The sequence below is a fragment of the Mastigoproctus giganteus genome, chromosome 11, assembly GCF_048544385.1.
Source record: "Mastigoproctus giganteus isolate SK-2022 chromosome 11, ASM4854438v1, whole genome shotgun sequence".
NCBI classification, from domain to species: Eukaryota; Metazoa; Arthropoda; class Arachnida; order Uropygi; family Thelyphonidae; genus Mastigoproctus; species Mastigoproctus giganteus.
This window is the reverse complement of record NC_143585.1, coordinates 107,704,344-107,730,983: the sequence shown is the minus strand read 5'-3', so window position 1 is coordinate 107,730,983 and position 26,640 is coordinate 107,704,344. Positions and strand designations below refer to the sequence as shown.

At 38.4% G+C, this 26,640-nt stretch overlaps 1 protein-coding gene across 1 annotated transcript in view; it reads left to right on the top strand.

Annotated features, from left to right (window-relative positions):
* The window catches only part of LOC150078339 (serine/threonine-protein kinase 10-like), a 387,198-nt gene that overhangs the window by 131,989 nt on the left and 228,569 nt on the right, over positions 1-26,640 (top strand). The window contains exon 7 of the mRNA XM_090385108.1: positions 17,113-17,226. Coding sequence (XP_090241234.1) covers positions 17,113-17,226 — 114 coding nt within the window. The remainder of the gene's footprint in view (positions 1-17,112; positions 17,227-26,640) is intronic.

The window sequence follows — 26,640 nt, the reverse complement described above, 5'->3', positions numbered from 1 at the left end:
GAGATTGCATTAAGAAAAACAGTTACCTTCACACAGAAAGTAAAACAGTACCATTTTCATTAGGTATAATTCTTAGAGCTTATAATAATACAAGAGTAGTCATAAATCATGCTTTTAAAAAAAATGTTTATAAGCATGTCTATATGGATACAGTAGCTTATGCATAAACATGCAGAGGACTCATAGGCTAAACTGTGTACATCCCTCAACAACATCCAGCATGTAGGCATGTCAAACATCCTTTATTTCGGAGGACCCTGATACCTTATCAGTTCTTTAACATAAGTAGTTATTTCACATAAATAGTTGTTAGCACCATGAAAGCAGATGTAACATTCTACTTTTGAGTCCAAGTATCAGAATGACCTTCTCATACTTTGAGAAGTAGGCAGTAAATGGTAATTGATATAATAGATTATGATATGTGGTCATGCTGAGAGCAAAATTATAGATCTGGAAAAGTAACCACAATAAACTTTACCAGATAAAACCAGAACCAAAGCTGTGGTTCTCTCTGGCTTCTGATGGAACAGATGAGAGGAAGTGGTATTAACAAGACTGAGAATTACAGGGGCTCACATCTGGTGGGCTTGGCACACCCAGGGTCCTGTGCTGGATATCATCATTCTTCTCTTTCTTGGTGATTCCCTTCTATTATTTCTGACTCTCTCTCTCTCTCTCTCTCTCTCTCTCTCTCTCTCTCTCTCTCTCTCTCTCTCTCTCTCTCTCTCTCTCTCTCTCAGAGGGTAACTCGGGATTTTTTTTTTTTTTTTTTTTTTGACTGGTGCAGCATAAGCCTCAGGCTTCCTTGCACCATATGGCTAATAATAATAATGATTGGACACACTCATTTCTTATTATTATTGAGAAAAACCCACCTCAAGTGATCATCCTGTCACAGACAACTTACAGCCTTCATTTCCTGGTTAATTGTCCCTTACATGAGACAATTAACCTTATTCTATTTACAGAAATGTTTATTTGATAACAAAACACTTATTTTGTCATTTTTTGCCTTTTATAATTGTCATATGGTGTCTCCTGTATGCGATTCCAACTGTAGTCTGCCAACATATTTGGACTCCATTTTCCATAGTATCTTTTTTCCATTTGAGAAATATCTAGGTGAAGCCTTTCACGGTGTTCATTGAAGACTACTCCCAAGTTATCAGGAAAAAAGTCTAAATGGGACTGTAGGAAATGAAACTTTAATGACATGTTGCATCCCAGCTCTCTGAAATTAGCTCATCCACAATTTCACTGTGATTTTGTGATTTCTCATTGCATGAAAAGTTCTGGCAGATGTTCCTCTATGCCTTCCAGCTCTTATTTCTGTAACATTTAATTTTTTAGTTATATCCTTATTTTGGAATAGCAGTTTGATTTGAGCATGCACAAAAATTCTCTCTTTTATCTTGGCCGCACTGATTTAAGGAAACTTTTGCTTCAAACAGGAAAATCCTTCCCTTTTTTTGTCCATCACTTTCACAAATATTTTTATCAAATCTCGTTTGATGTACGATGAAGGTAAATAGATTTTTGACTTGTCCACCAAAGGAGGATGTGGTACATTTTTCTGGCCTGGTGTGGTTTCTGAATGGTCTAGCCATTTTTTTACCCTGTAGTGGCAATTCTTTGCTCAGCTATCCCACCCACATGAAAAGCAGCTGTATTTAGTGTAACCACCTTGCAACCCACTCAGCAAAACTACCACTTTTAGGTTAGCACAGATATTCCATTTGTATTCTTGATAGCATATTTTTTGCTAAAGAACCAGTAGGTTCTCATATAGATGGATACTTATTTTCAATTATGGAGTAAAACTGCTTTCAAACTGACCTTGGATGAATCAATGAAAAACCTTCACTGCTTGGGAATGTGCTCCAGGTAACTTTCCTTAATTCCTGGACATTATTACAATAAACCAAAGCACCATACATAGTTGGTTACGTTGGATTGCCTCTTCCTATAAAAAGATACCTTAACACCCTTTTCAAAAAGATTCCGCTGAAGCTGTGATCCTAGTAATTGAGCCTTGATTTTGGTGAGGTCCAAATCTCTGACCAAAAGATTAGATGCGGCTTTGCAGTATAAAGAGTTGAAAAGTCTGGATCAGTACTGTTCTGGGTTCTGCATCGTCTAGAGATTCCTTTTCTGATCCTGAATCAGAGTCAAATCCATAAGTTTCTGGTGGCTTTGGCACTGGCATTGTATCATTGTAAGGAATCAGCCTTAGTGCAGAAAGGATTTTGGATACTCTACTTTATGCTTTGATTTACCAGAAAAAACAGCAATATTGGTAATGCAAAAGTAACAATTGTTTGTGGTTTTGAGATTCTGGCCATGTCACTGGAACAGCAAAAGGCATTGATTTAAGCCAGCCTGTTAATGTCCTTCAACATGAGCTGTAGGAAATCTTTGGAATCCATACTTTATCTTGATCTCTGAGCTTACATCCAAAATAGAGTTCATAGGTTTTTCTCGCAAGTTGTGACAGTGGCTTCCGCTGCGATTTTAATACCACTTCTTAGCAAATGTAGCAAAAGCTATAAGGCTTATTTCTGCAAGGATGCAACATATTTCGTGTATGGTTGAGCTACATGCACATAAGAACACAATTAAGAAATTGTAGGTTTTTATTTATCATTTAAACAGTTCACGATTTATACTTATGCACACAGTTGTTTACAAACACTTGCTTACAAAAAAGTGATCACGGAGTTCTATGGTGGATGATGGAGAGAGAGGTAGCAGTTGTTAAAGGCAAAGGAATGGGTTATACAGATATTTATTTAAAGTATACCCAGTAAAATAAAATAAAATAAAATATTTCCAGAAGCTTTCGGAACTCGTGTCCCTTTCTCAACTGACAGAATTTTTGAATACATTACAAGCAAAGTGTGGCACGTTACTCATTCGTCATTGTTGTAGCACGGACGTGTGCTGCCTTGCGCCAGTGATCATCCATCAATAAAACGGTTGTCTCCAGGATTGGATGTATACGCATGCCTTTCTGGCGATTTAATGCCTTAGGGTTGTTCATTATGTTTAGTGACTCTAGCCATAGGCGGTGGCGAAAGTGTCGCGCGTGGTCCACTATCTCAAAGTCGCGCTTGGGGTCAAGATCGTGGTTGGTAGCCCAAAAATGTTCTGCAAGCGCGGACTGGTCAGTTTCGGCAAGCCGGATTGCTCTGTCGTGTTCCGTGAGGCGATCCTGGAGACGTCTCGATGTCTCACCTACGTAGCAACTGTTACAGGCCCTACAGGTGATACGGTACACTACATTGCTGCGTAAGACAGGTGTGACAGGGGTCTTCACACTGGAGACAAGTGAACGCAGGTTCCTACCTGGTAATTGTACACATTTTATGTTGTAACTTCTCAGGATCTTCGAGATACGTCCTGACACTCCTGGATAGTACGGAATGTAGGCGGATGATATGCCGACTTGCTTCGGAGGTCTTGGGTTGGAAGTAAGTTCTTGTGCCTGTAACAAGCATCTGTTTAGTACATGGGATGGATAACCGCATCTGGTTAAGTCCGCCTTCACACGGGAGATCTCGTTACGTCTAATTGTGTCGGTGCTGGAATGGCTCCAGGCCCTGGAGAACAGGGTGCGGGCAGTGCTATTGAGATGGCTTGGAGCGTGGCCGGACCCGTAGTTGGTGAATTGACCGCACCACATGGGTTTGCGGTATACTGAGGTCTCTAGATGTGGGCCTACGCGATGCACTAGCACGTCCAGAAACGGGAGCGAACCGTCCACCTCTGATTCTACGGTAAACTTGATGAAATTGGATAGAGAGTTGAGGTATTCTAGTAGTACCGTTTCAGAACCACGTGGTATTATGGTAAAAATATCGTCGACATATCTACACCACGTTGTAATAGGTGTAGGTGGGTTCTGGTGTATCTGCTTCTCCAGATCTTCCATGGCGATGTTAGCTACTACGGAACTGACAGGGGCACCCATAGCAGTGCCATGTACTTGTTTGTAGAGTGAGTCTTCAAAGGTGAAGATGCTGCTAGAGAGGCATAGGTTGAGGGCGGTACAGATGTCATCAGTGACATCTGTACCTGACATCTTGTTTGTAGAGTGAGTCTTCACCTTTGAAGACTCACTCTACAAACAAGTACATGGCACTGCTATGGGTGCCCCTGTCAGTTCCGTAGTAGCTAACATCGCCATGGAAGATCTGGAGAAGCAGATACACCAGAACCCACCTACACCTATTACAACGTGGTGTAGATATGTCGACGATATTTTTACCATAATACCACGTGGTTCTGAAACGGTACTACTAGAATACCTCAACTCTCTATCCAATTTCATCAAGTTTACCGTAGAATCAGAGGTGGACGGTTCGCTCCCGTTTCTGGACGTGCTAGTGCATCGCGTAGGCCCACATCTAGAGACCTCAGTATACCGCAAACCCATGTGGTGCGGTCAATTCACCAACTACGGGTCCGGCCACGCTCCAAGCCATCTCAATAGCACTGCCCGCACCCTGTTCTCCAGGGCCTGGAGCCATTCCAGCACCGACACAATTAGACGTAACGAGATCTCCCGTGTGAAGGCGGACTTAACCAGATGCGGTTATCCATCCCATGTACTAAACAGATGCTTGTTACAGGCACAAGAACTTACTTCCAACCCAAGACCTCCGAAGCAAGTCGGCATATCATCCGCCTACATTCCGTACTATCCAGGAGTGTCAGGACGTATCTCGAAGATCCTGAGAAGTTACAACATAAAATGTGTACAATTACCAGGTAGGAACCTGCGTTCACTTGTCTCCAGTGTGAAGACCCCTGTCACACCTGTCTTACGCAGCAATGTAGTGTACCGTATCACCTGTAGGGCCTGTAACAGTTGCTACGTAGGTGAGACATCGAGACGTCTCCAGGATCGCCTCACGGAACACGACAGAGCAATCCGGCTTGCCGAAACTGACCAGTCCGCGCTTGCAGAACATTTTTGGGCTACCAACCACGATCTTGACCCCAAGCGCGACTTTGAGATAGTGGACCACGCGCGACACTTTCGCCACCGCCTATGGCTAGAGTCACTAAACATAATGAACAACCCTAAGGCATTAAATCGCCAGAAAGGCATGCGTATACATCCAATCCTGGAGACAACCGTTTTATTGATGGATGATCACTGGCGCAAGGCAGCACACGTCCGTGCTACAACAATGACGAATGAGTAACGTGCCACACTTTGCTTGTAATGTATTCAAAAATTCTGTCAGTTGAGAAAGGGACACGAGTTCCGAAAGCTTCTGGAAATATTTTATTTTATTTTATTTTACTGGGTATACTTTAAATAAATATCTGTTAAACTATGGACCCCAGTACTCCAGGCCCATTTGTCACTATTCGAATGGGTTATAATTTCAAGAAAGGAAATTATGACGGATTGAGATGCTACATGGCCTCTATTAAATGGGTAGGTATCTCACAGAGAGTGAATGCAATTGAATTATGGTATACCTTTAAAACATTAATCACAGAAGCCTTGAATGTTTATATGCCATTAAAAAAAATACTCCACGAGGAGGATTTCAAGTTGGATGAATAATGATGTTGCCAGATTACTTGAGCAGAAAAAGACAGCATGGAAAAGTTAGAGCAGTAAAAAGTGCTGAAGCCTATAACAGCTACAAATTGATCTGCAATAGTGCCACAAAAAAGGTTAGGCTGGCAAAGGCGGATTATGAGAAATCACTGGCAAAGAGAGGGGGATAAGGAATTCTTCTCATATATAAATGCAAAGAAGAGAAGGACAAACCAGATCATTAGCATTAGCATTAGTAGAGGCATTTGATGCAAGAAAGCAAGCTTATGCAGCATCAGCCAAAAAAAAAAAAAAAACCCACTTCCACTTCACCCCTCTGTTCATTCAAAATACCTGTCCAGCTGAGCCTTAAACTTATTTAGGCTATCAACCTCCACTACAAGGGATGGAAGTCTGTTCCACCAACCAACTACCCGCTGGCTAAAGGCAAATTTCCGCACGTCTATCCTACATCTGTCTTTCCTCAATTTGAATTTATGCCCTATCAGGTGATTATTCTGAGCTCAGAATCTTATGTAATGGACATGGGATAGTATTAGATACCCCAGCTGAAGTTGCAGATGAACTGAACAGTTATTTTGCATCGATATTTACAGAAGAAAAACTCTTTACGTCAATGAGAAATTATGGGAGTGAAATTGAAAAAAATGTAATTAATGATGTTGAAATTTCACATTAGCATTAGCATTATTTCGTATGATTAGCATTAGCATTAGTAGAGGCATTTGATGCAAGAAAGCAAGCTTATGCAGCATCAGCCAAAAAAAAAAAAAAAAAAACCACTTCCACTTCACCCCTCTGTTCGTTCAAAATACCTGTCCAGCTGAGCCTTAAACTTATTTAGGCTATCAACCTCCACCACAAGGGATGGAAGTCTGTTCCACCAACCAACCACCCGCTGGCTAAAGGCAAATTTCCGCACGTCTATCCTACATCTGTCTTTCCTCAATTTGAATTTATGCCCTCTCAGGTGATTATTCTGAGCTAGAGGAAGAATCCCATCAGCATTGAGCATGCTTAAACCATTCAAGGCTTTATACACCTCTATCAGATCACCTCGCTGGTGCCTAGTCTCCAGACACTGTAATTTGCAAAACTTAAGCCTTTCTTCGTAAGAGCACCCCTTTGTTCCATTCACTAATCTTGTTGCCCTTCTCTGTACTCGTTCCAGCAGCTCTACATCCTTCTTGAAATGAGGCCTCCAGACCTGTATACAGTACTCTAGGTGTGGCCTGACCATCGCCTTATACAATGGAATAATCACCTCCTTATCCCTGCTGGAAAAATTCCTGTATATCATTGACAATACTCCATGAGCTACTCTTGCAGCCCGTCTGCACTGCTCAGAGAACTTCATATCTGCCTGCACAACCACCCCCAAGTCCCTTTCATTCTCTACCACTGTCAGTGTTGTACCATAGAGTTGATACGTTGCTCTGGGGTTGCTGTTTCCCATGTGTAGTACTTTACATTTGTCAATGTTAAACTTCATTTGCCACCTCTCAGCCCATCTGCTCAACCTTTCCAGATCCTGTTGCAGAAGCATAGTGTCAGTAGTGTCCTTGACAACCCTGCCAACCTTTGTATCGTCTGCAAACTTGGACATTAATCCCGATATACCATCATCAATATCATTTATAAATACAGAAAACAATAATGGACCCAACACTGAGCCCTGAGGGACTCCACTAATAACATCAGTCCACGATGAGCAGTGTCCATTGATTACCACTCTCTGTCTTCTCCCCCTCAACCACCCCTTTATCCATAGCAGCAATTTGCCTCCAATGTCACACTGCTCCAATTTGTGTAGCAGTCTTGCATGTGCAACAGTATCAAAAGCCTTTCTAAGATCCAAGTATATAATATCAAAGTTATTCCCTGCATCCAGTTCTTTTGTGACTGCATCATAGTATCCAATCAAGTTGGTCAGGCAAGACTTCCCCTTAACAAAACCATGCTGTGTCTGAGCTATAACTGAAGTCTTGTCTAAATTTTTATTTAATGAAAAGATTTCCAAGTCTGCAGGTCAGTAAGGCTCCGGGGGTTGATGGCATATACCCTATAATCTTAAGGGAGGCAGCAAGTCAGTGCATTGAACTATTGAAGCTAATTATGAGAGCATCACTGGACTCTGGAGTGATTCTGTTGGATTGGATAAGTGTCAATGTGTCTCCAGTACGTAAGGGTGGTTCTAAGAGTGAAGTGGGAAATTAACAGCTAGGTAGTCTAACTTCAGTAATAGGGAGACAACGTCAAGGGTGGAATCCAGGATCATTTAGATAGAAATGGAATTCTGAAGGATACTCAGCATGATTTGGTAAAGGGAAGATCAAGTTTAACTAATCTGGTTAGCTATTTTGACACGGTCACTCAAGAGCTGGACTTTGGGAATAATTTTGACATTGTTTATTTGGATTTCAGCAAAGCATTTGACTCAGTCCCACATGAACTTTATAAGCTGGAACAGGTTGAAATCACAGGGAAAATCCTTAGATGGATAGCGGGATGGCTTCAGGGCAGGAGGCAAAGGGTTGTGATAAATGGTTATTCCTCAGATTGGGTTGATGTAAGAAGTGGGGGTTCCCCAAGGATCAGTATTAAGACCACTGTTGTTTTTTGATTTTCATAAATGACATCGATGAAGGGATAGGGGGCATGATGTCTAAATTTGCAGATGATGTTAAGATTGGTAGAGTAGTTAATGATCACTGCCAAGCAGAGCTTCTTCAGAGTGACCTAGATAGACTTCAGGATGGTCAGAAAAATGGCAGCTATGCTTTAATCCAGCAAAGTGTATGGTATTACACCTAGGGAACAGTAACCCCATGGTGTCCTATTGATGATTTATCAAACAATTGTGAGTAGAGATAAAGAAGGTCATAATCCCATTATATAAAGCTATTGTTAGACCGCGCTTGGAATACTATGTTCAAACATGGAGACCACACCTAAAGACATTGTGCTTGTTGAAAGGGTCCAAAGACAGGTAACTTGCCTGGTGAGATCGGCAAAAGGGCGTCCATGTGAGGAAAGAGTTCAAATATGTGGGTTGCAGAGCATGGAAACTAGAGGTGACTTGATTGAGGTGTTTAAGGCTCTGAGAGGCATAAGCAAAATGAATGAGGATGAAATTTTCATGGTTATAAATGATTCTAGAACAAGGGGCCATAATTTCAAGTGTTATGGGTGGGGGAAGAAGTTTAGACTGGATTACAAGAAGTTTTATTTTAGCCAGCGAGTTATAAATTACTGGAATAAGTTATGTACACAGGTGGTAGAGGCTGACAATTTGGGGAAATTCAAAGGTCACCTGGATAATTACCTATGGGAGGAGGGAAATGCGTAGGTTGTCTATTTCCTTTTCTCTTATTAATTATTATTAATATTTTAAATTTTCTTCTTATTATTTTATTTTATTTATTTTTTTGTTTTTTTAATTTATTTTTGTCTGGTGTAGCATGAGCCTAATACTATTTCACTTTGTTCATTACTTGCTCTCTGAAACATACACTTTTCGAAATACAAAAATGCTTGCTTGGTGCGGAACCCACTCATATATATACTGGTAGAGAAGTTTCTAGAATGCTCACAGCATTTCTAGAGAACTCCATTGAAAGTTCTAGAACCTTCCAGAAACATCCCAACCTTTTTTCTGCATGTAACAATATTGTAGAACATTCTGAAACATTCGAGAATGTTGTAGAAAGCTCACGAATACGCTAGAAATCTCCGAAGGTTCTAGAATAAACATTTAAAGAAAAAAATAAATAAAATAGATGGTAAAGATGATTAAACCAACTACAGTAGTAGTAGTAGTAGTAGTGGCACTTGATGCAAGAAAGCAAGTGTAGGAGCTTATGCAGCATCAGCCAAAAAAAAAATAAATAAATAAAAAAAAATAAAAAAATCACACCATACCCTCCAAATGCCTGTCCAGTTCCTCCTTAAATTTATTTAACCTATCAACTTCCACAACGACAGATGGAAGTTTGTTCCAGCAATTAACCACCCGCTGGCTAAAGGCAAATTTCCGCACATCTATTCTACATCTATCCTTTCTTAATTTGAACTTATGTCCCCGTAGGTTCGTATTCTGAACAAGTGGGAGGATCCCATCAGAATTCAGCGTGCACAACCCATTCAAGGCCTTATAGACCTCAATCAGATCACCGCGCAGGTGCCTAGTCTCCAGCCACTGCAATTTGCAGAACTTAAGCCTCTCTTGGTAAGAGGATCTCTTCATTCCCCTCACCAATCGTGTTGCTCTTCTCTGTACACGCTCAAGCAAATCTACATCCTTCCTAAAATGAGGCCTCCAGACCTGTACGCAGTACTCAAGGCGTGGCCTGACCATTGCCTTATACAGAGGGACAATCACCTCCTTTCCCCTGCTAGCAAAATTCCTATATATCATTGACAAAACCCCATGATCTGCCCTAGCAGCCTGTCTACATTGCTCAGAAAACTTCATATCTGACTGCACAATTACTTCCAGGTCTTTTTCATTTTCTACCACCTTAAGTGTAGTACCACACAGTTGGTACGTTTCTCTGGGGTTACTTCTACCCATATGCAGTACTTTGCATTTGTCAAGGTTAAACTTCAGTTGCCACTTCTTAGCCCATCTGCCCAAATTATCTAGATCCTGTTGCAGTAGCACACTGCCATTACTGTCATTAACAACCCTGCCAACCTTCGTGTCATCTGCAAACTTCGACATTAAGCCTGATATACCTTCATCAATATCATTGATAAATATACAAAACAACAGTGGACCCAACACCGAACCCTGTGGGACTCCACTAATAACATTAGTCCACGAAGAGCAGCACCCATTGATTACCACCCTCTGTCTTCTCCCACTTAACCATCCTTTTATCCATTGTAGCAACTTACCCTTAATACCATTCTGCTCCAATTTGTACAGTAGTCTTCCATGCGCAACAGTGTCAAAAGCTTTCCTGAAATCCAAGTATATGATATCAAAATTATTTTTTGCATCCAGTTCCTTTGTGACCACATCATAATAACCAATGAAATTTGTCAGACAAGACTTTCCCTTAACAAACCCATGCTGTGTCTGAATTATTGCTGCAGTCTTGTCTAGATGATCCTGCAATGCATCTTTAACCAGTGACTCCATTATTTTACCCGGAACAGAAGTTAAACTAACTGGTCTGTAATTACTCGTGTCACCCTTCGAACCTCCTTTGTGAATTGGGGATACATTTGCACATCTCCAGTCCGTGGGAACCTCCCCTGAATCCAAGGATGCTCTCATAATTATGGCTAAGGGTTTGCTTAGTTGCTTTGCCGCCTCCTTTAATATAACTGGATAGATCCCATCCACCCCAGGTGCCTTTCTTATGTTTAACTTCAACAATTTCTCCTCCACTTTGCTCTCAGTTATTACAAAATCATTAAGCACACTGCTACAATTTGATAACCTTCTTCCATTTTCAAACTGTAATAATTCCTCACGTGTGAATGTAGATGCAAAATACTCATTCAGTTTGTTTGCTATCTGAGCAGGATCATCAACAGTCGAACCATCGATGTCAAGTGGACCAATCATATTCATCCCCTTCCTTTTAGAGTTTATATAAGTAAAGAAATCCTTGCTGTTTTTCTTAGCATCTTTTGCCAAAGATTTCTCGTAATCCGCCTTTGCCTGCCGAACCTCCTTTGTGACCTGATTACAGACTAGCTTATATCTGCTACAGGCTTCTGCGTCGCCTGATAATTTATATGCATCCCATGCATTTTTCTTCTCTGTCACGAGTCTCATTAGTTCATTTGATAACCATTTAGGCCTAAACCTTGAACAATATTTCTTCATCGGTATGAAAAGTCTAGTAGCTTCCACGATTAATTCCTTGAATGCTTCCCACTTAGAATTTACTGTTTGTAACATCGTCAGTTGATCCCACTGTACAGAATTTAAAAACTGTCTGAGACCACTGTACTCCCCTTTACGGAAGCAAAAACCCTTTCCTTTACCCCTGACGGTAGTAAATCCCACTTCAGCACACTGTGATCACTGCCACCTAGTGGTTCCTTTATCTGCAAATTCTTAATACACGAATGATCACTGCTGATAACCAGATCAAGAGTATTACTTTCTCTGGTTGCCTCTCGAACATGCTGCTGCAGAAAACAATCATCCAATAAATCCACAAAAGTCTGACTAGTGTGTGAGTGACCAACCCACAAGTTCCAGTCAATATCTGGGAAGTTAAAATCTCCCATTATAAGACATTCTGATTTACTGGCCCACTCTATTTCTCTGTACAATTGTTCATTGTACTCATTCGAGTCATTAGGCCTATAACACACTCCTACTCTTATTTTTGCTTTCGCAGTGCTTATGTCACACCAAACTGACTCAACAGTGCACTGTCCATCTATATCAACTGGATGCACTTCTTTTGATTTTATGTTTTTCTTAATTAACAGCATAACACCTCCCTTTCTGTCCTGTCTATCCTTTCTGTACACATTGTACTCCCCAAATTCCAGTTCTGCATTCCTTATATCTTTGTGACACCACGTCTCTGCTATCCCAACAATATCCGCCTTTGATGTCTTGACCAACACTTCAAATTCATCAAATTTATTTATTATACTTCTAGCATTGGTATACATGCTCCTATGCCTATTCCTTGTTACCCTAACACATCCCATATACCCAACTATTCCAGGATGACTGCCATCCGTCCCTGAAACCCCCAACACCCCTCGCTCCAGGTCGCTTCTTATTCTAATAGAAGTTGTGCAAGAATCACCTTCACCTCTGCCTGCGGTTACTGTTAAACTATTAGTCTTTGTATCCCCCCCCAAGCTAGCAGTTTTCCGACCCACCTAACACTGCCTCGATAGCATCAGCAAATATTCTTGCACCCTTTCTGTTTAAGTGTATCCCATCCCTGTAGAAGCAGTCTCTCCTGTTAACAAGTACAGTCCAGGCTGAAAAAAATTCTACCCCTTGAGCCTTGCACAATCTTTCCAGGGCCGAATTGATCGACAAGGCTCTCATCATATACTCCCTCCTATCGTGTCTGGGCAGAATTGCAGACACTTTCAAATGCAACCCTAATTCTCGGCTTTTTTTCAACAGTGACCTGTACTTGTTGAGTAATTCTGCCGGTCTCCTACTCTTAATATCATTAGTGCCAACGTGTACAACTATATCACCTTTTGTGCCCTTGAAAGATGATATCCGCTCTACAACGTCATCAACCTTTGCCCCTGGCAGACATACCCTGGTCCTGTTCCACCTATCCTTTTTACATAGCATGTTCCCCGTCTTGGTTTCAGTTATTAACCTACATTATTTGAAAATGAGGGTGATGAGGATATGTGCTTAAATAATTTAAGCACATATCTGACTGTTTGAATGTATATCCTACAAGAATATGTCGAAATTATTTCAGGGAGGAAATTGATGCTGACCAGTGTAATCAAAACAGCCAAGGTGTGCACATGCCACAGCTGCTCAATATTTTCAGTTAGTACATATTCAAACAAATGTTACAGTTCCTCCAAATATATCTATCGCCAGTTCCATGCTTTCTGCTTTCAAACAGTGTCCTTCGCAACAAAAACTGAACAAGCCAGTAATACGCCAATTACGATTCCAACTGACTATGTCTCCATCAACAAAATCAAAAGTGACAGAAACAATGATACTGCACCACTGCTTTCAACCAGAATGGATATTGATCATCAGAATGATTCAGATGACAGAATTTTTGAACTTTATGCCGCTGATGAGATGGACACGACATCCCTTCTTTTCTAAGAAAGATAATGTAAAAGTTGATTGATACAAATAAGCTAGAACTAAAAAGCAGTCAGAAACAAAAAAAAAAAACACATAATGGAAAGAATCCAATGGAATTGTCAAGGCTTTTGGAATACAAAAGTTGATTTACACAATTTTATCGTTAGATATGAACCAGAAGGCATATCCTTACAGGAAGTTTATTTAAATTTACAAGTTTGTCCTACTATTAAAAATTATACTATCTTCAGATGAGATAGGAGTATTCTCTCACCAGCCCATGGAGCGATGGGCAGTTCTTATTAGAAACAGCATTCCATTCAAACATGTTGCTCTTCAGACTCCTTTTGAAGCAGCAGTAGTATGCATTGTAATTGGTATCACTTTTACAATAGCTTCTGTATATATTCCTCCTAATCTCTCATTCTCCTTAGATGACCTAGGAAATCTAATAGACCACCTTCATTCAGCTTACTCGGAGGCTTCAATGCTCATCATCAGCTGTTGGGATCTCCAGTGGTTGACAAGAGAGGTAGACTATTGGAATCCCTTCTTGATGCTTGTCAACTTGCCTTTTTGAACTCTGGTAGCCTACCTATATTCATTTCTCTACAGATCCATGAGTTCAATAGACCTTTCAATCTGTTCTCCCTCTGCATATACCGATATGGAGTGGATAGTGATCATCTACTTTCTCTGCAAGCTCCAAACATGGGTAAACTCACCTCCTCTGATTGCTCCACTTGGAAATTTCATAGGGTACATTGGAATGAATATGCCTCTCATGTCCAGTCTGATGATGATGAAGACCTCCTAGTGATGCTGCTTGTCCTCCACATTAGCATCGCTGGGATCCAACGCCCACAGCTCAGGTTCCAGGCTAGCATCGATGGAATCTGGTGTGTTTCCTGTACACTGTGACCCATGGAAATTCAGAACAGAGAAGTCCTGGTGGTTGAGGGCCCAGCTTCAATACACCACTTTGGCCCCTGCTTCAACAAGGCAGGTTGTCCTGGATGGCAGGATCAATTGGCTAGTGGGTTTGCCTGCAAGGGTCAACTGTGTCAATGGCATGCCCCTACCCTCATGATCTGAGGGGCAGGATTCAGGCTGGTGGCAGTGCAGGTATGAGTCTGGGTAGCCCTGGCGTCCCAATCCCGAGTGCATTTATTGCATGCCGGGTAGTGGGCATCTTGTTGGGCTCCGTGGTGGGTGGGGAGCCCAGGCACTGAACCACAAAACTACTATGAATCCTGATAAACTTAATTCTTCAGGGACTGCAACCCAGTCCCTACCTACAAGTTTAAGTGAAGAAACAGAAAGTGCTATCGTGACAACATACTGAAATACTAGGGCCTGTTCCAAGATTCTTAATCATTCACTCGAACATCGAAAAACTGATTCAAAAAAGTCACCCTTTTTTGATATGAAAACATCTATGGTGACACTAGAGTAAAACCGATTGGTAATGAAATTTTCTTATGTAAATTACGCAATTGATGCCACTTCCAATTAGGTAGCTGTTAGATTTAAAATGCCGCAAATGATGTCACTTCCTGAATGGCACTAACGATGCTCACTTAGTCACTATTGTTGATTCGGTAGAGTAAGTTCATACTAAAATACAGAAATGATGTCACTTCCTAAATGACACCAACCTCAGTCACTAAAATGTTGATTTGGTAGGGTAAGCAGAGGGTAGTAATATTATGCAAGAACAAAAGCTTGAAAGCACCGAAGAAGCCTCTTGTGTCGAAAAGGAATGAGTTCAAAAACATAGAGAACAAAAAAAATGCAGGATTGAGTAAAATTTGCTTCTCAAGATTTTGATCAACACTGATCTTCTAAGTAGCATAAGTAAGTTTCAATTAAACTGTTTAAAAATATAAACAGTTTTGATTCAAAAACCCAACAATAAAACAATCACTTCTTGCAGTAGTTTTTGGTTATGATGTCATACTATTCTACAAATGGATTTCACTAACTATTGAATTGTAAAAATACCAAATCTAATTTCAGTTAACAACCTATAAGAGTACTTTGAAGATGGCTAAAACTACAGCTGAGCGAAATTCAGAAAAGTATTCAAGAATAAAAGCTTCAAAAGCCACCGGAGTAGCCTCCCATGTCACCAAAGGAAAAAGTTCAAAAACATGGAGAACAAAAAAAAATGCAGAGTTTAATAAAATCTTAAGGTTTTGATCAACATCAGCCTTCTACATCGACTTCTCATCAAGAAGCTGCTATACGTAAATTAAGTATTGAAGGAGCTGCACTGCTACAACAATTTTCTCACAAAAAATGCGACTGATACTTAGTGGAGTATCAGTCGCATTACTCAGGATACCAATGATATTTAGTGGAGATTTCAATGTTAAGTTTGCAGATACTCAGTCCAAACCTTTGACTAATTTCTTAGAAAATAAATTTCGACTAATGTTAAATGCGTCTAGATCTATATCAACTACTACTAACGGAACTATATGTATATATTTTTTTTTTTTATGAAAACCCCAAACACAACAGGTATTAGAGCCTAAAGTACTTAGTACCCTGCTTGGGTTGGAGGTTGAGAAGACGAAAGAAGATATTTGTTGACATTAGACTTGAACTTCTGTAGACTGTAATTTTCAGGAAATGTGTATAAAGGAATGTTGTTCAAGAAAACGGCAGCTGACTGAATAAATGAGGAAGATGAAAAGTTGGTTCTGTGAGTTCAAAGTTAGATAGTAAATGGATGTTGGCTGATGGTGGCACGTGTTCGGACTGTTTTGAAAGAGAGAGAGAGAGAGAGCGGAAATTATACAAACCAATTCAGAAGAACAGTGCCCATGGAAGTATATGTAAAAAAGACATGCAGCAGAAACAGTACAGTATATTAAGAATTAGCTTCATTAACAAGAGAACCAAACTGATTCTTCCTACCTGAATGGTTGTGCATAAGGAATGAGCTAATATCAGGAAATATAAAAACCATTTAGCTTTTGTTCCACTGGGCTATTGGTAAAAATTTGCTATGCTCTTTGTGCATTTCTAGATTGCAAGCTTAGAATTTTAGCTTATCAGTTTCGATTTTGATCAATGGCCTATGGGATACGCTACATTTGACAACAAAAAAATTTAAGGTTTTAAAAATTTTTTGACAATAATATTTATTTCTGTATGTGGAATATGTTTCGGACTGTTGGTCAAAATCAGGTTGGCAGAAATGATAATCACACAATTGAAAAATGCACACAACAGTGTAGTCAATGGTTGTGTGCATCACATTCTAATAAGTTAATAAGTTAAAAAAAAAAAAAAAACTGCTCGCCACTCAAGCTTATATTAAGTTCATTATTAACAAATCATCCAGTCATATTATGCTTGATTAGATTTAGGAAATACACTGCTTTATTTAGCAATGGCAATGGGTTGCATATTGTAAAAAAAATTGTTTATTTTGCTGTAATGGTTACAGGTAACAGATTTAAAGAGCATTTTTCATTTGATCCTTGGATATCATTATAATAAAGTTTGGTTGAGACAATACTTCATCCACATTGTTATAATTGAAACGGGCATGGTATGGTCTCAGAGCATTTTTCATGAGTTTACAAAACGCAACAGGTGAGCTTGTGGTTTATTAAAAGTGATTTTTTGGTAATTATTTCTTAAAATTATTACTTTAAATTTTTGTCTTAATTTAAGAATTAAAATTTCTATTTTAAAATTACTTTTATACAAAACTTATTTCATTTTATAGCATCCCTTCATTGCATATTCTCCAGACAGTAAACCACTAAGAGATCTAATAAGTGAATATAAAGCAGAAGTTGTTGAAGAAGTAACTGAGGTTGCTGATAGTGAATTGACTGATGTGAGTATTTTGTTTTATATAAGATATTAAATCTTGTAAAGTTTCCTAAGTATTGATAATTGTTATATTTAATATGACCTTTAATTTTAAGAAAATCTTCATTTTATATGTTTATTTTTGTCCTCTGCCTTTTATTAATATTAGCCATATGGTGCAAGGAAGCCTGAGGCTTATGCTGCACCAGCCAAAAAAAAAAAAAAAAAATTCTGAATTACTGAGAGAGAGAGAGAGAAGTAGAAGGGAATTACCAAGAAAGAGAAGAATGATGATATCCAGCTCAGAACCCTGGGTGTGCCAAGCCCATCTCAACAGATGTGAGCCCCTGGGGTTGTATGCCTTTCTTTTAGGCAGAAGACACAGCCTCATTTTGGAAACATTTGCAAAATACCTGACAAAAAAAAAAGTTATTCACATTGATTTGGTAGCTCTGAAGCATTCTTTTTTTTTTTCTTCTCCCCCTCACCTAGATGGTCATAAAATGCACAGCTTTGCCATCTAAAAATTATGGAGTAGTGTACCCCTTGCAAGTCACATTTCATCACAACCAAAACCTCATATTACTGCTTCTGTACTAGGTGCAAGTCAGTATGTTTTTAATATGAGGAATGTTATTAGAAATCTGTAATATTTGATAAATGTGTATGAAATGCTTTTGCTTTGATCTTAGCAAAGTCTTTTACATACCGTGGCATCCATTTTTTTTTTATTCGTTTTTATATTTAATTCTCATAATATTTTATATGCTGCGTTATTTATACAGGCACCTCCGTAGCCAGGTGGGAAGGAGCAGCAGTGTGTAGCACTCGCTTCTTGACTGATTTTCATATTCCATTTCTTTTAATTCTAAATATTCGCTTAGTCTATTTCTGTAGATTCAAATATTTTCATCTTGTAACAATTTGATTTTGAATTTTGTTTATTTATCTTTGTTTATTTTTTGCTCTTTCTTAAAGGATTCTCTAAATCTGAATGTTCCCACTGTTAATTTATGATTGCTTTCGATATCTTCCGCTGGCATTGCTTTACATCTTTGTATTTTCCAGTTTTATATTTCTTATAGTGATTATATAATCTATTACTGATTCACTACCTGTATTATTTGTGCATGTGATTTTATGTTTTTCTTTATGTTCAATATTGTTAATTTTCTATTCGCAATATGTACAAAATTTTAATAATTTATTTCCATTTTGGTTCATTGTGTGTTCATTAAACCATTTAAAAATTCCTGCTATTATTACTGATTCAGTCTTATGATCTATCTTATTAATTAAATTTGTAGTTTTTTATAGAAGCTATCAACTGCAAATTTAATTAATTCCTTAGGTTTTGCCTCTTTCGGGCCATATTATATTTTTCTGATTCCACATTATATTTTTCTTTGTTTTGTTTTCAGTTATTCATGTATTAAAATTCCTATGCCAATATAACACTGTTTTCTGCAACCCGCTATATATTAATATATAATTTCTACATTTATTATACTTTACTTTTCCTTTTAGTTTCTGGTAGTACACAAATCATGCTTTTTCTAATTATCCCACTATTTCTCTTTCTTTCCCATTAAGAAACCTTGCATTCCATGTTCCCACAATTATTATTCCTTTTTTCTTATAGTTTTCGTAAACTGTTACTAGTTGATTCCCTATCATCAGTCTGGTTTCTATCCTTTGGCCATTTTATTTTACATCTAAAGGGTATGTCACTATCCCTTCTAAATTTGATGGTGTAGGTCGCACAGATGTAGTGTTGCGTGTCTTTTTGCAATGTTGATGTATTTGGTTCTTACCCCTTTGATTCTCATTTTGAGAATGTCCAGTCTTAATCTACTGGACTATATTGATTGTGCCCCGTTTTCCAAAAAATTTGGAAAAAGGGCCCACACTTCAGGCTCACTTTCACCAATAGTTTGGGAAAAAATGGACCAAAATCAAAAAATTATGCAAGTGAGTGTATTGAATTGAGGTTAAGTATGAATGCATCTTTGAACTCATGAGAGATTCCTTTGTATTGAAGAAGTGTCAATGTATTGCCAATACATAAAAGTGGTGGAGGGTAGTAGTAGTAGTGGCATGTGATGCAAGAAAGCAAGTGTATGAGCTTATGCAGCATCAGCCAAAAAAAAAAAAAAAAAAAAACACACCATTCCCTCCAAATGCCTGTCCAGTTCCTCCTTAAATTTATTCAACCTCTCAACTTCCACAAAGACAGATAGAAGTTTGTTCCAGCTGTTAACCACCCGCTGGCTAAAGGCAAATTTCCGCACATCTATTCTACATCTCTCCTTTCTTAATTTGAATTTATGCCCCCTTAGGTTCGTAATCTGTGAACAAGTGGAAGGATCCCATCAGAATTCAGCGTGCTGAACCCATTCAAGGCCTTATACACCTCAATCAGATCACCGCGCAGGTGTCTAGCCACTGCAATTTGCAGAACTTAAGCCTCTCTTGGTAAGAGGATCCCTTCATTCCCCTCACCAATCTTGTTGCACTTCTCTGTACACGCTCAAGTAAATCTACATCCTTCCTAAAATGAGGCCTCCAGACCTGTACGCAGTACTCAAGCGTGGCCTGACCATTGCCTTATACAGTGGGACAATCACCTCGTTCTCCCTGCTAGCAAAATTGCTATATATCATTGACAAAACCCCATGACCTGCCCTGGCAGCCTGTCTGCATTGCTCAGAAAACTTCATATCTGACTGCACAATTACTCCCAGGTCTTTTTCATTTTCTACCACCTTAAGTGTAGTACCACACAGTTGGTACGTTTCTCTGGGGTTACTTCTACCCATATGCAGTACTTGTCAAGGTTAAACTTCAGTTGCCACTTCTTAGCCCATCTGCCCAAATTATCTAGATCCTGTTGCAGTAGCACACTGCTACTGCTACAATTTGATAACCTACAATTTGATGTGAATGTAGATGCAAAATACTCCTTCAGTTTGTTTGCTATCTGAGCAAGATCATCAACAGCCGAACCATCGATGTCAAGTGGACCAATCAGATTCATCCCCTTCCTTTTAGAGTTTATATAAGTAAAGAAATCCTTGCTGTTTTTCTTAGCATCTTTTGCCAAGGATTTCTCGTAATCTGCCTTCGCCTGCCTAACCTCTTTTGTGACCTGATTACAGACTAGCTTATATCTGCCATAGGCTTCTGAGTCACTTGATAATTTATATGCATCCCATGCATTTTTCTTCTCTGTTATGAGTCTCATTAGTTCATTAGATAACCATTTAGGCCTAAACCTAAATGGTTATCTAATGAACTAACGAACTTGTGATTAATGGGTATTCTTTAGATTGGCATAACGTCAGGTGTGGGCCCCTCAAGGATTGGTTCTAAGATCACTCATGTTTCTCATTTTAATAAATGACATTGATGAAGGGATAGAAGGCATGATGCCAAAATTTGCAGATGACTTAAACATTGGCAAAGTCATTAATGATCAGTGCAGGCAGTAAACCTTCAGGATGACTTGAACAGACTTCAGAGATGGTCAGAGAAGTGGTAGCTATATTTTAATGCTGCTAAATGCAAGGTCTTACATTTTGGGGATAGCAACCCACAAATAAATTATACACATAGTGGTGGTGAATTAAAAACAGTGGAGGAGAAAAGGGATATGGGAGTTACAATATGAGCAGATAAGAAGTTTTCTGAACATGGTGTCCTATCGATAAATTATTGAACATTATCCTGTAGAGATAGGATAGGGAGGTCATAATCGTACTGTATAAGGCAGTTGTAAGACCACATTTGGAATACTGTGTTCAAGTATGGAGACCTCATCTGAAAAATGACACTCAGCTTCTTGAAAGGATCCAAAGATGAGGATCTTGAATGGTGAGATTGGCAGAAGGACAGCTGTTTGAGGAAAGACTCCGATTATGTGGCGTACAGAGCTTTGCAACCAGAGACCTTAGAGGTGACCTGATTGAGGTTTATAAGGCTCTGAGAGGGATTAGTAAAATGAATGAAGATGAAATTCTCACTGTTATAAAGAATTCCAGAACTTGGGGTCATAAATTTAAGCTACAGGGATTGGGGTTTAGATTAGATTATAGGAAGTTTTCTTTTAGCCAGCAAGCTGTCGATTTCTGAAACAAGTTACCCTTGCTGTGGTAGTTGAGGATGATTTGAATAAATTCAGTGGTCAACTGGATAGTTGCCTGTGTGAGGAGAGAAGCACATAATTTGTATTTTTTTATCTACGTGTGGTTTTTTTTTTTTTTTTTTGCCAGTGGAGAAAAACCTGTGGCTTCCATGCACTCTTTGGTGAATACTACTACTATTATTAAGTCTTTTATACATACTTGGAAATTATGCAAGCTCAAAGAAGGTGTTATTGCAGGATCAAATCCAAGAAAAACAATTAAGGCTTCTTGCCAATTGTGTTGGCAGGAGCAGAAGTGGACACCCACCCATAAAGGAAACAGAGTACCAACATCCTGCCCTTTATATAGGAATGAAGGAATTTATTTGCAGAGGCAACAAAATTTCTCCATTCCTATATAAAAAAATAGCATTCTATTCCATGTAAATAAAAGAGTACAGTCCACCAATTCATCCATTATTCAATCTTAACTCTTCCAGTTGCAAAAGAATATTCCTTTTCACAAAAACTGAATTTGCAAAATTTTGAAAGGCAATAAAATTTTCCCTTGTTTTAATAAGTAATGGCTCATTCACATCCACTAGGCGATGACATTATACACATTATTCAGTAAATCCAAACATAAGTCAGCATATTCCAAACAATTAAAAACAACATGTGCCCATGTTTCTAGATTACCACATGTACAGTTGCATCTTTCTATGATTCTAAGACTATTCAGTTTAGAAGAAAATGATCTTTGACCTGTTAATAAGAATGTATAACGTAGATTAGGTACTAACCAGATTAGGTTAATATAATTTACACCATTAAAATAAGGGAAAAATTTGAATGTTATTCTATCCGATTAAAGAAATGTCCCGACAGCACATGGCCCACCACGCCATTGTTTACCAGAGTTGACACCTTCTACTAATAGCAGTAGCTACTCGTTTCTATTGTTTGGTTTATCTGTGTGAGCTGGGAGTCGAAGTGTACCTAGGTTGCTAATAGCCTTTCAGCCTACCACTCCCCTTGTATAGACGTTGTCTAATTTAATCCCTTACGAGTGATCTTAGTAATATTCTTGACTTGTAGGGTTTTGCTCCCCCATATTGCTATATTATAAGTTTTACTTTAAATTAATCTCACTTTTCTATAAAATAATATATTTGTAAGATTTTACATCTTACAACATATTCCCAATATGTATTTAATCATTAACACCTGCTGTAAGGAAATACCATTACCATTCAACCTTACAAGAGGAGGTCTATTAACAGCTAATTTACCCTTCAGCATTATGATTTTAGTTTTGGATGTAGAGATTGTCAAACTTTGTAAACTACACTATTTGCATAATTCTTTCAATATATTTGATCAGATCTCATTTCAAGCTTCTTTCGGGAATTTCCGTGTACAAGTATTACCATATCATCTGCATAAGCTATTTTGTGCGAGTGGTCAAAGTGAGCCGATCTTTCAAAACCAAGTTCCACATTAAATGGCCAAAGACAGATAGATCTCTGTGCACAGCCTTGAGTCACATGATGCGTAATCGATCCAGAATTCAACTTAACCATTATTGTGCAATCCTTAAAGTAATCTTTAATTACAGAGAAAATATTAAAAGAATATTTAGCCATGCACATCATCAATACACTGTCCCAACTAATGGAATCAAAGGCACCAGCAAAGCTACAAAAATTCCCAAGGTATATTTATAATTCAATTCCCGAACATTACAAACTAGAGAGTGCAGCGTATCTTCAGTACCCACACCTGGAGTTAAACCATATTGTTTGTTAGAAAGGCCAATATTACTTCTTTGGTAGAAGTACTCCATAGAGTACTCCATAAATTTTACCAAGACTAGAAAGCAATGCAATAGGTCTGTATGATGCAGGTGAACTCGTTGGCTTGGTTGGAGATTTTAGGATAATAGAGAGCTTTTTGGTTACCTCCCACTCCAGTAGGTCCATACCTGGACATTTTTTATTTTTAACAGACTTAACAACGGTGAGGATTTTCATCGGTAAAGGGTAATTCTTCAATGTCATTACCATAAAACCCATTCAAAGCATGCATATGATGATGTTCTAGATTAACACATGGGTTATCGGTCACATTATTATTACCTATAAGGTGATCTAAGATTGCACTCATGGAATCTTCCCAAATACACATCTCAGCAGCTGCTCTGAATTTGCCAGTACAAATTTTATAAACCAATCTCCAAGGATCATTATTTCCTGCTGTTTCATCAACATTTTCCAGCAGTCATATTTCTGTTTAGTGATTGCATGGACATACTGGTTATGAAGACGTTGATAGTCTTTCTTTAATCAAATAACTTCCAAGGCACTTCCCTTACATTTTCTCCTCCGAAATTGCGTCCTAGCCTTATTAATGTTTTTTCAATAGAGTAAGCTGAGGTGTCCACCACTTGACTGGTCTGTTTTATCTGTTTCTGTTTCATAGCATCTGCACACCCATCATAGATAACATTTTGCAAAAACTCCGCAGGGTTCTTATCTGTCATGTTAGATAACCCATGGACCATGATCATAGCCCACTGAAGACTTTTCTCAAATTAATCCCAGTTTGCATACTTAACAGCAAAGCACTGTAATTGAATCAAGCCAACACTGTTTTCCTATGTGTATTTATTTCATAAAATATTTATGAAAAATAGAAAATAATATAGTTCAAACTTTCCATCCCAGACAAATCTAGTGCCAGTTAAGTTAGTAAGAGTTACGTCAGTGTTTGTTTCACCATTTACTGTCCAAAAGTTGGACTCCTCCCCAGGTTGATTGTGAACCATAAGCTTCCATGCCACGATCATATCATCTAAAGCTTTCCCTCTATCATCAGTAGTGCCACTGAACCAAAGTGAACTCTTGGCATTAGAATCAATTGCAAACGATACGGGGAAATCTCCTATCCTATCAAGAACACTATTAATATAAATTAAATATGAATGTTAACACAAACCACATGACTGCTATATAAGGATTCAATTTTGGTTAATACTAAATCAGAATTAAAAACAATTATTGCAGCTCTCACTTCTGGACAAGGATTATATATGACCCTACAGGAAAGGGAATAACCACCTATCTATCATTCACATAATAAGGTTCTTGAATACAAGCAACATTGATATTTTCTTGTCAGCATACAATTTTTATTTTATCCGCAAAAGATCGAGAACACTGCGCATTCAGCTGCATTATTTTGAAACCTTTAAACAAACTTTTATTGTGAGTGTACTGATTTTGAGTTACAGTAATTTGGACTATTGACCATAGTTACGAAAGGTAGCAACCATACACAGTTTAATTAGTTTAAGCACTCTTCTGGGCACTTTTTATCATGAACAGAATGGTTTCCCACTTGATTTCTAGCAATACAGTTTGAACACACAGCCTCTTTGTTAATGTCTTTGCAATTTTTATATGTTTGACCTTTTCCAGCACAATGGCTACATATAGGATCTCCTCATCTACATGTTTTGGCAGTACGCCCAAAACCCTGACAATTGTAGCATACTACAATCACAAGATAGAAATCATTTAACCTGTATGACATCAGTCCAACAAACAAACATTCTAATTCTATGTGAAACCTCCAAAACCCAGTTATTACTGGAATCGCTCCTGTTCCTATTTATGAAGCAAACAGTGACCTCAGCAACCATCTTATCTTTTGTCAATCCCAAATGAAAAAGTTTTTTCTTCGTGCATGTCATGTAGAAGATCATCCTTTTGAATTTCCTTACTAACATCATACACAATTAATTTCATTCCAGGTTTTTTGGGAAATCGAAAAGCTAACCCACGTGTCAGTTCACACTTTTTAATTTCTTCTGTCTTTCTTAGTTTGCATCTCTAAAACAATGCCACAATCAAATGCTTTTCTTACCTTCTGTATCCTGACCCCCTCTCAATGAATTTCCATACCTACAGCAATTCAGGCATCTTCCCCACTTTTAAGTACAAGTCATCATTCACTTGAATTAATAAAACATGCTCACCATCATATGATCTAGCTACTTCATTGTCTGAGGAACTCGCTTTCAAGCCAACGTCCTTAGCAGCAGAAGTCACATCACTATAAAGTTTCACATTTTGTCAGTTTCTGAGTGGATTCATGCATACATTGTATCCATTCCTTAAATTTCTCATTTTGTATTCCAAGTTCCAAAACCATGGCCTCAAGAAGCTAGACAGTATTCCTCTGTTTGAATTTCAATTTATACTACTCTCCTTGGCAAAAGGAAATCTTCTAAATCTTTGCGTAATCTAAATGTTTTTTCTGTAAAGATATGAGTATTACCTCCTCCGAAATCACGATCTGCAGGAGGCAGTTTCTCTCCCCAAAAGAAGTTGTTTTTGTTCCTAATTTCTTTTGAACACGACAACACAGTACTCGCTTCAGTGGCATCCCTATCTCAATTTTAGCTGAAGAATTTTTATTTTCCTTGGGCAAATCAAGATCACTCTGGACATTTCTCTTAACTTTACGTAATTCCTTATCCCAATCATTCTTGGGACTATTAATCTTGACTTTCTCCTATTACTTCGTCCTAAAATGGGAGATCTACTGCATGATGAGCACAGTGATCCAACTGAAATTTCTGCCTTTGATGACATGTTTTGATGGTATAGTGTGATGTCCTTATCATCCCTATTATTATCATTATTCAATTCTGCTGCCATGATAGCATTACCCAAGAGAACCTCTTTCCATTCCAACATTTTCTCACCTACACCTCCAGAGATAGAAGCCTTGAAAGATTCTTTGCTTACACTCATTGACAATTTACCTTGTGACATACTTGGATCTTGAAATTCCAGCTTACATGAAGAATTCCAATCCTTCCTTAATTTATGTTTATAATTTGCAGACTTAGTGGTCTCTCTACCAACAGTGAGATTACTCCTTAGTACCATTTTCAAGATTTGTTGAACCTGCAACCTCTATCAGTTCAACACCACAAATTTTTTCACATTTGAGATCAACGCTGTGTATATCTGATTCCATTTGATAAACAATTTTTTTTTCCTTTTTTTTTTTTTAATTATGATATTATTACCATAGGAATTTCCAAAAGAGTGCACAAAAATAATATAGTTCCCGCTGAATAAACAGATAGAGGAACTAATAACCATATACAGGACACTACCAGCCTTCTTCCTTCATTAATAATGGCTGTATAAGCATTACTAAATAAATCGCAAAATCTTTAAAATTCTATATCTTTTCCGATAAGAAGATATTTTGTCCCAAGATTAAATACAACTAATCAGC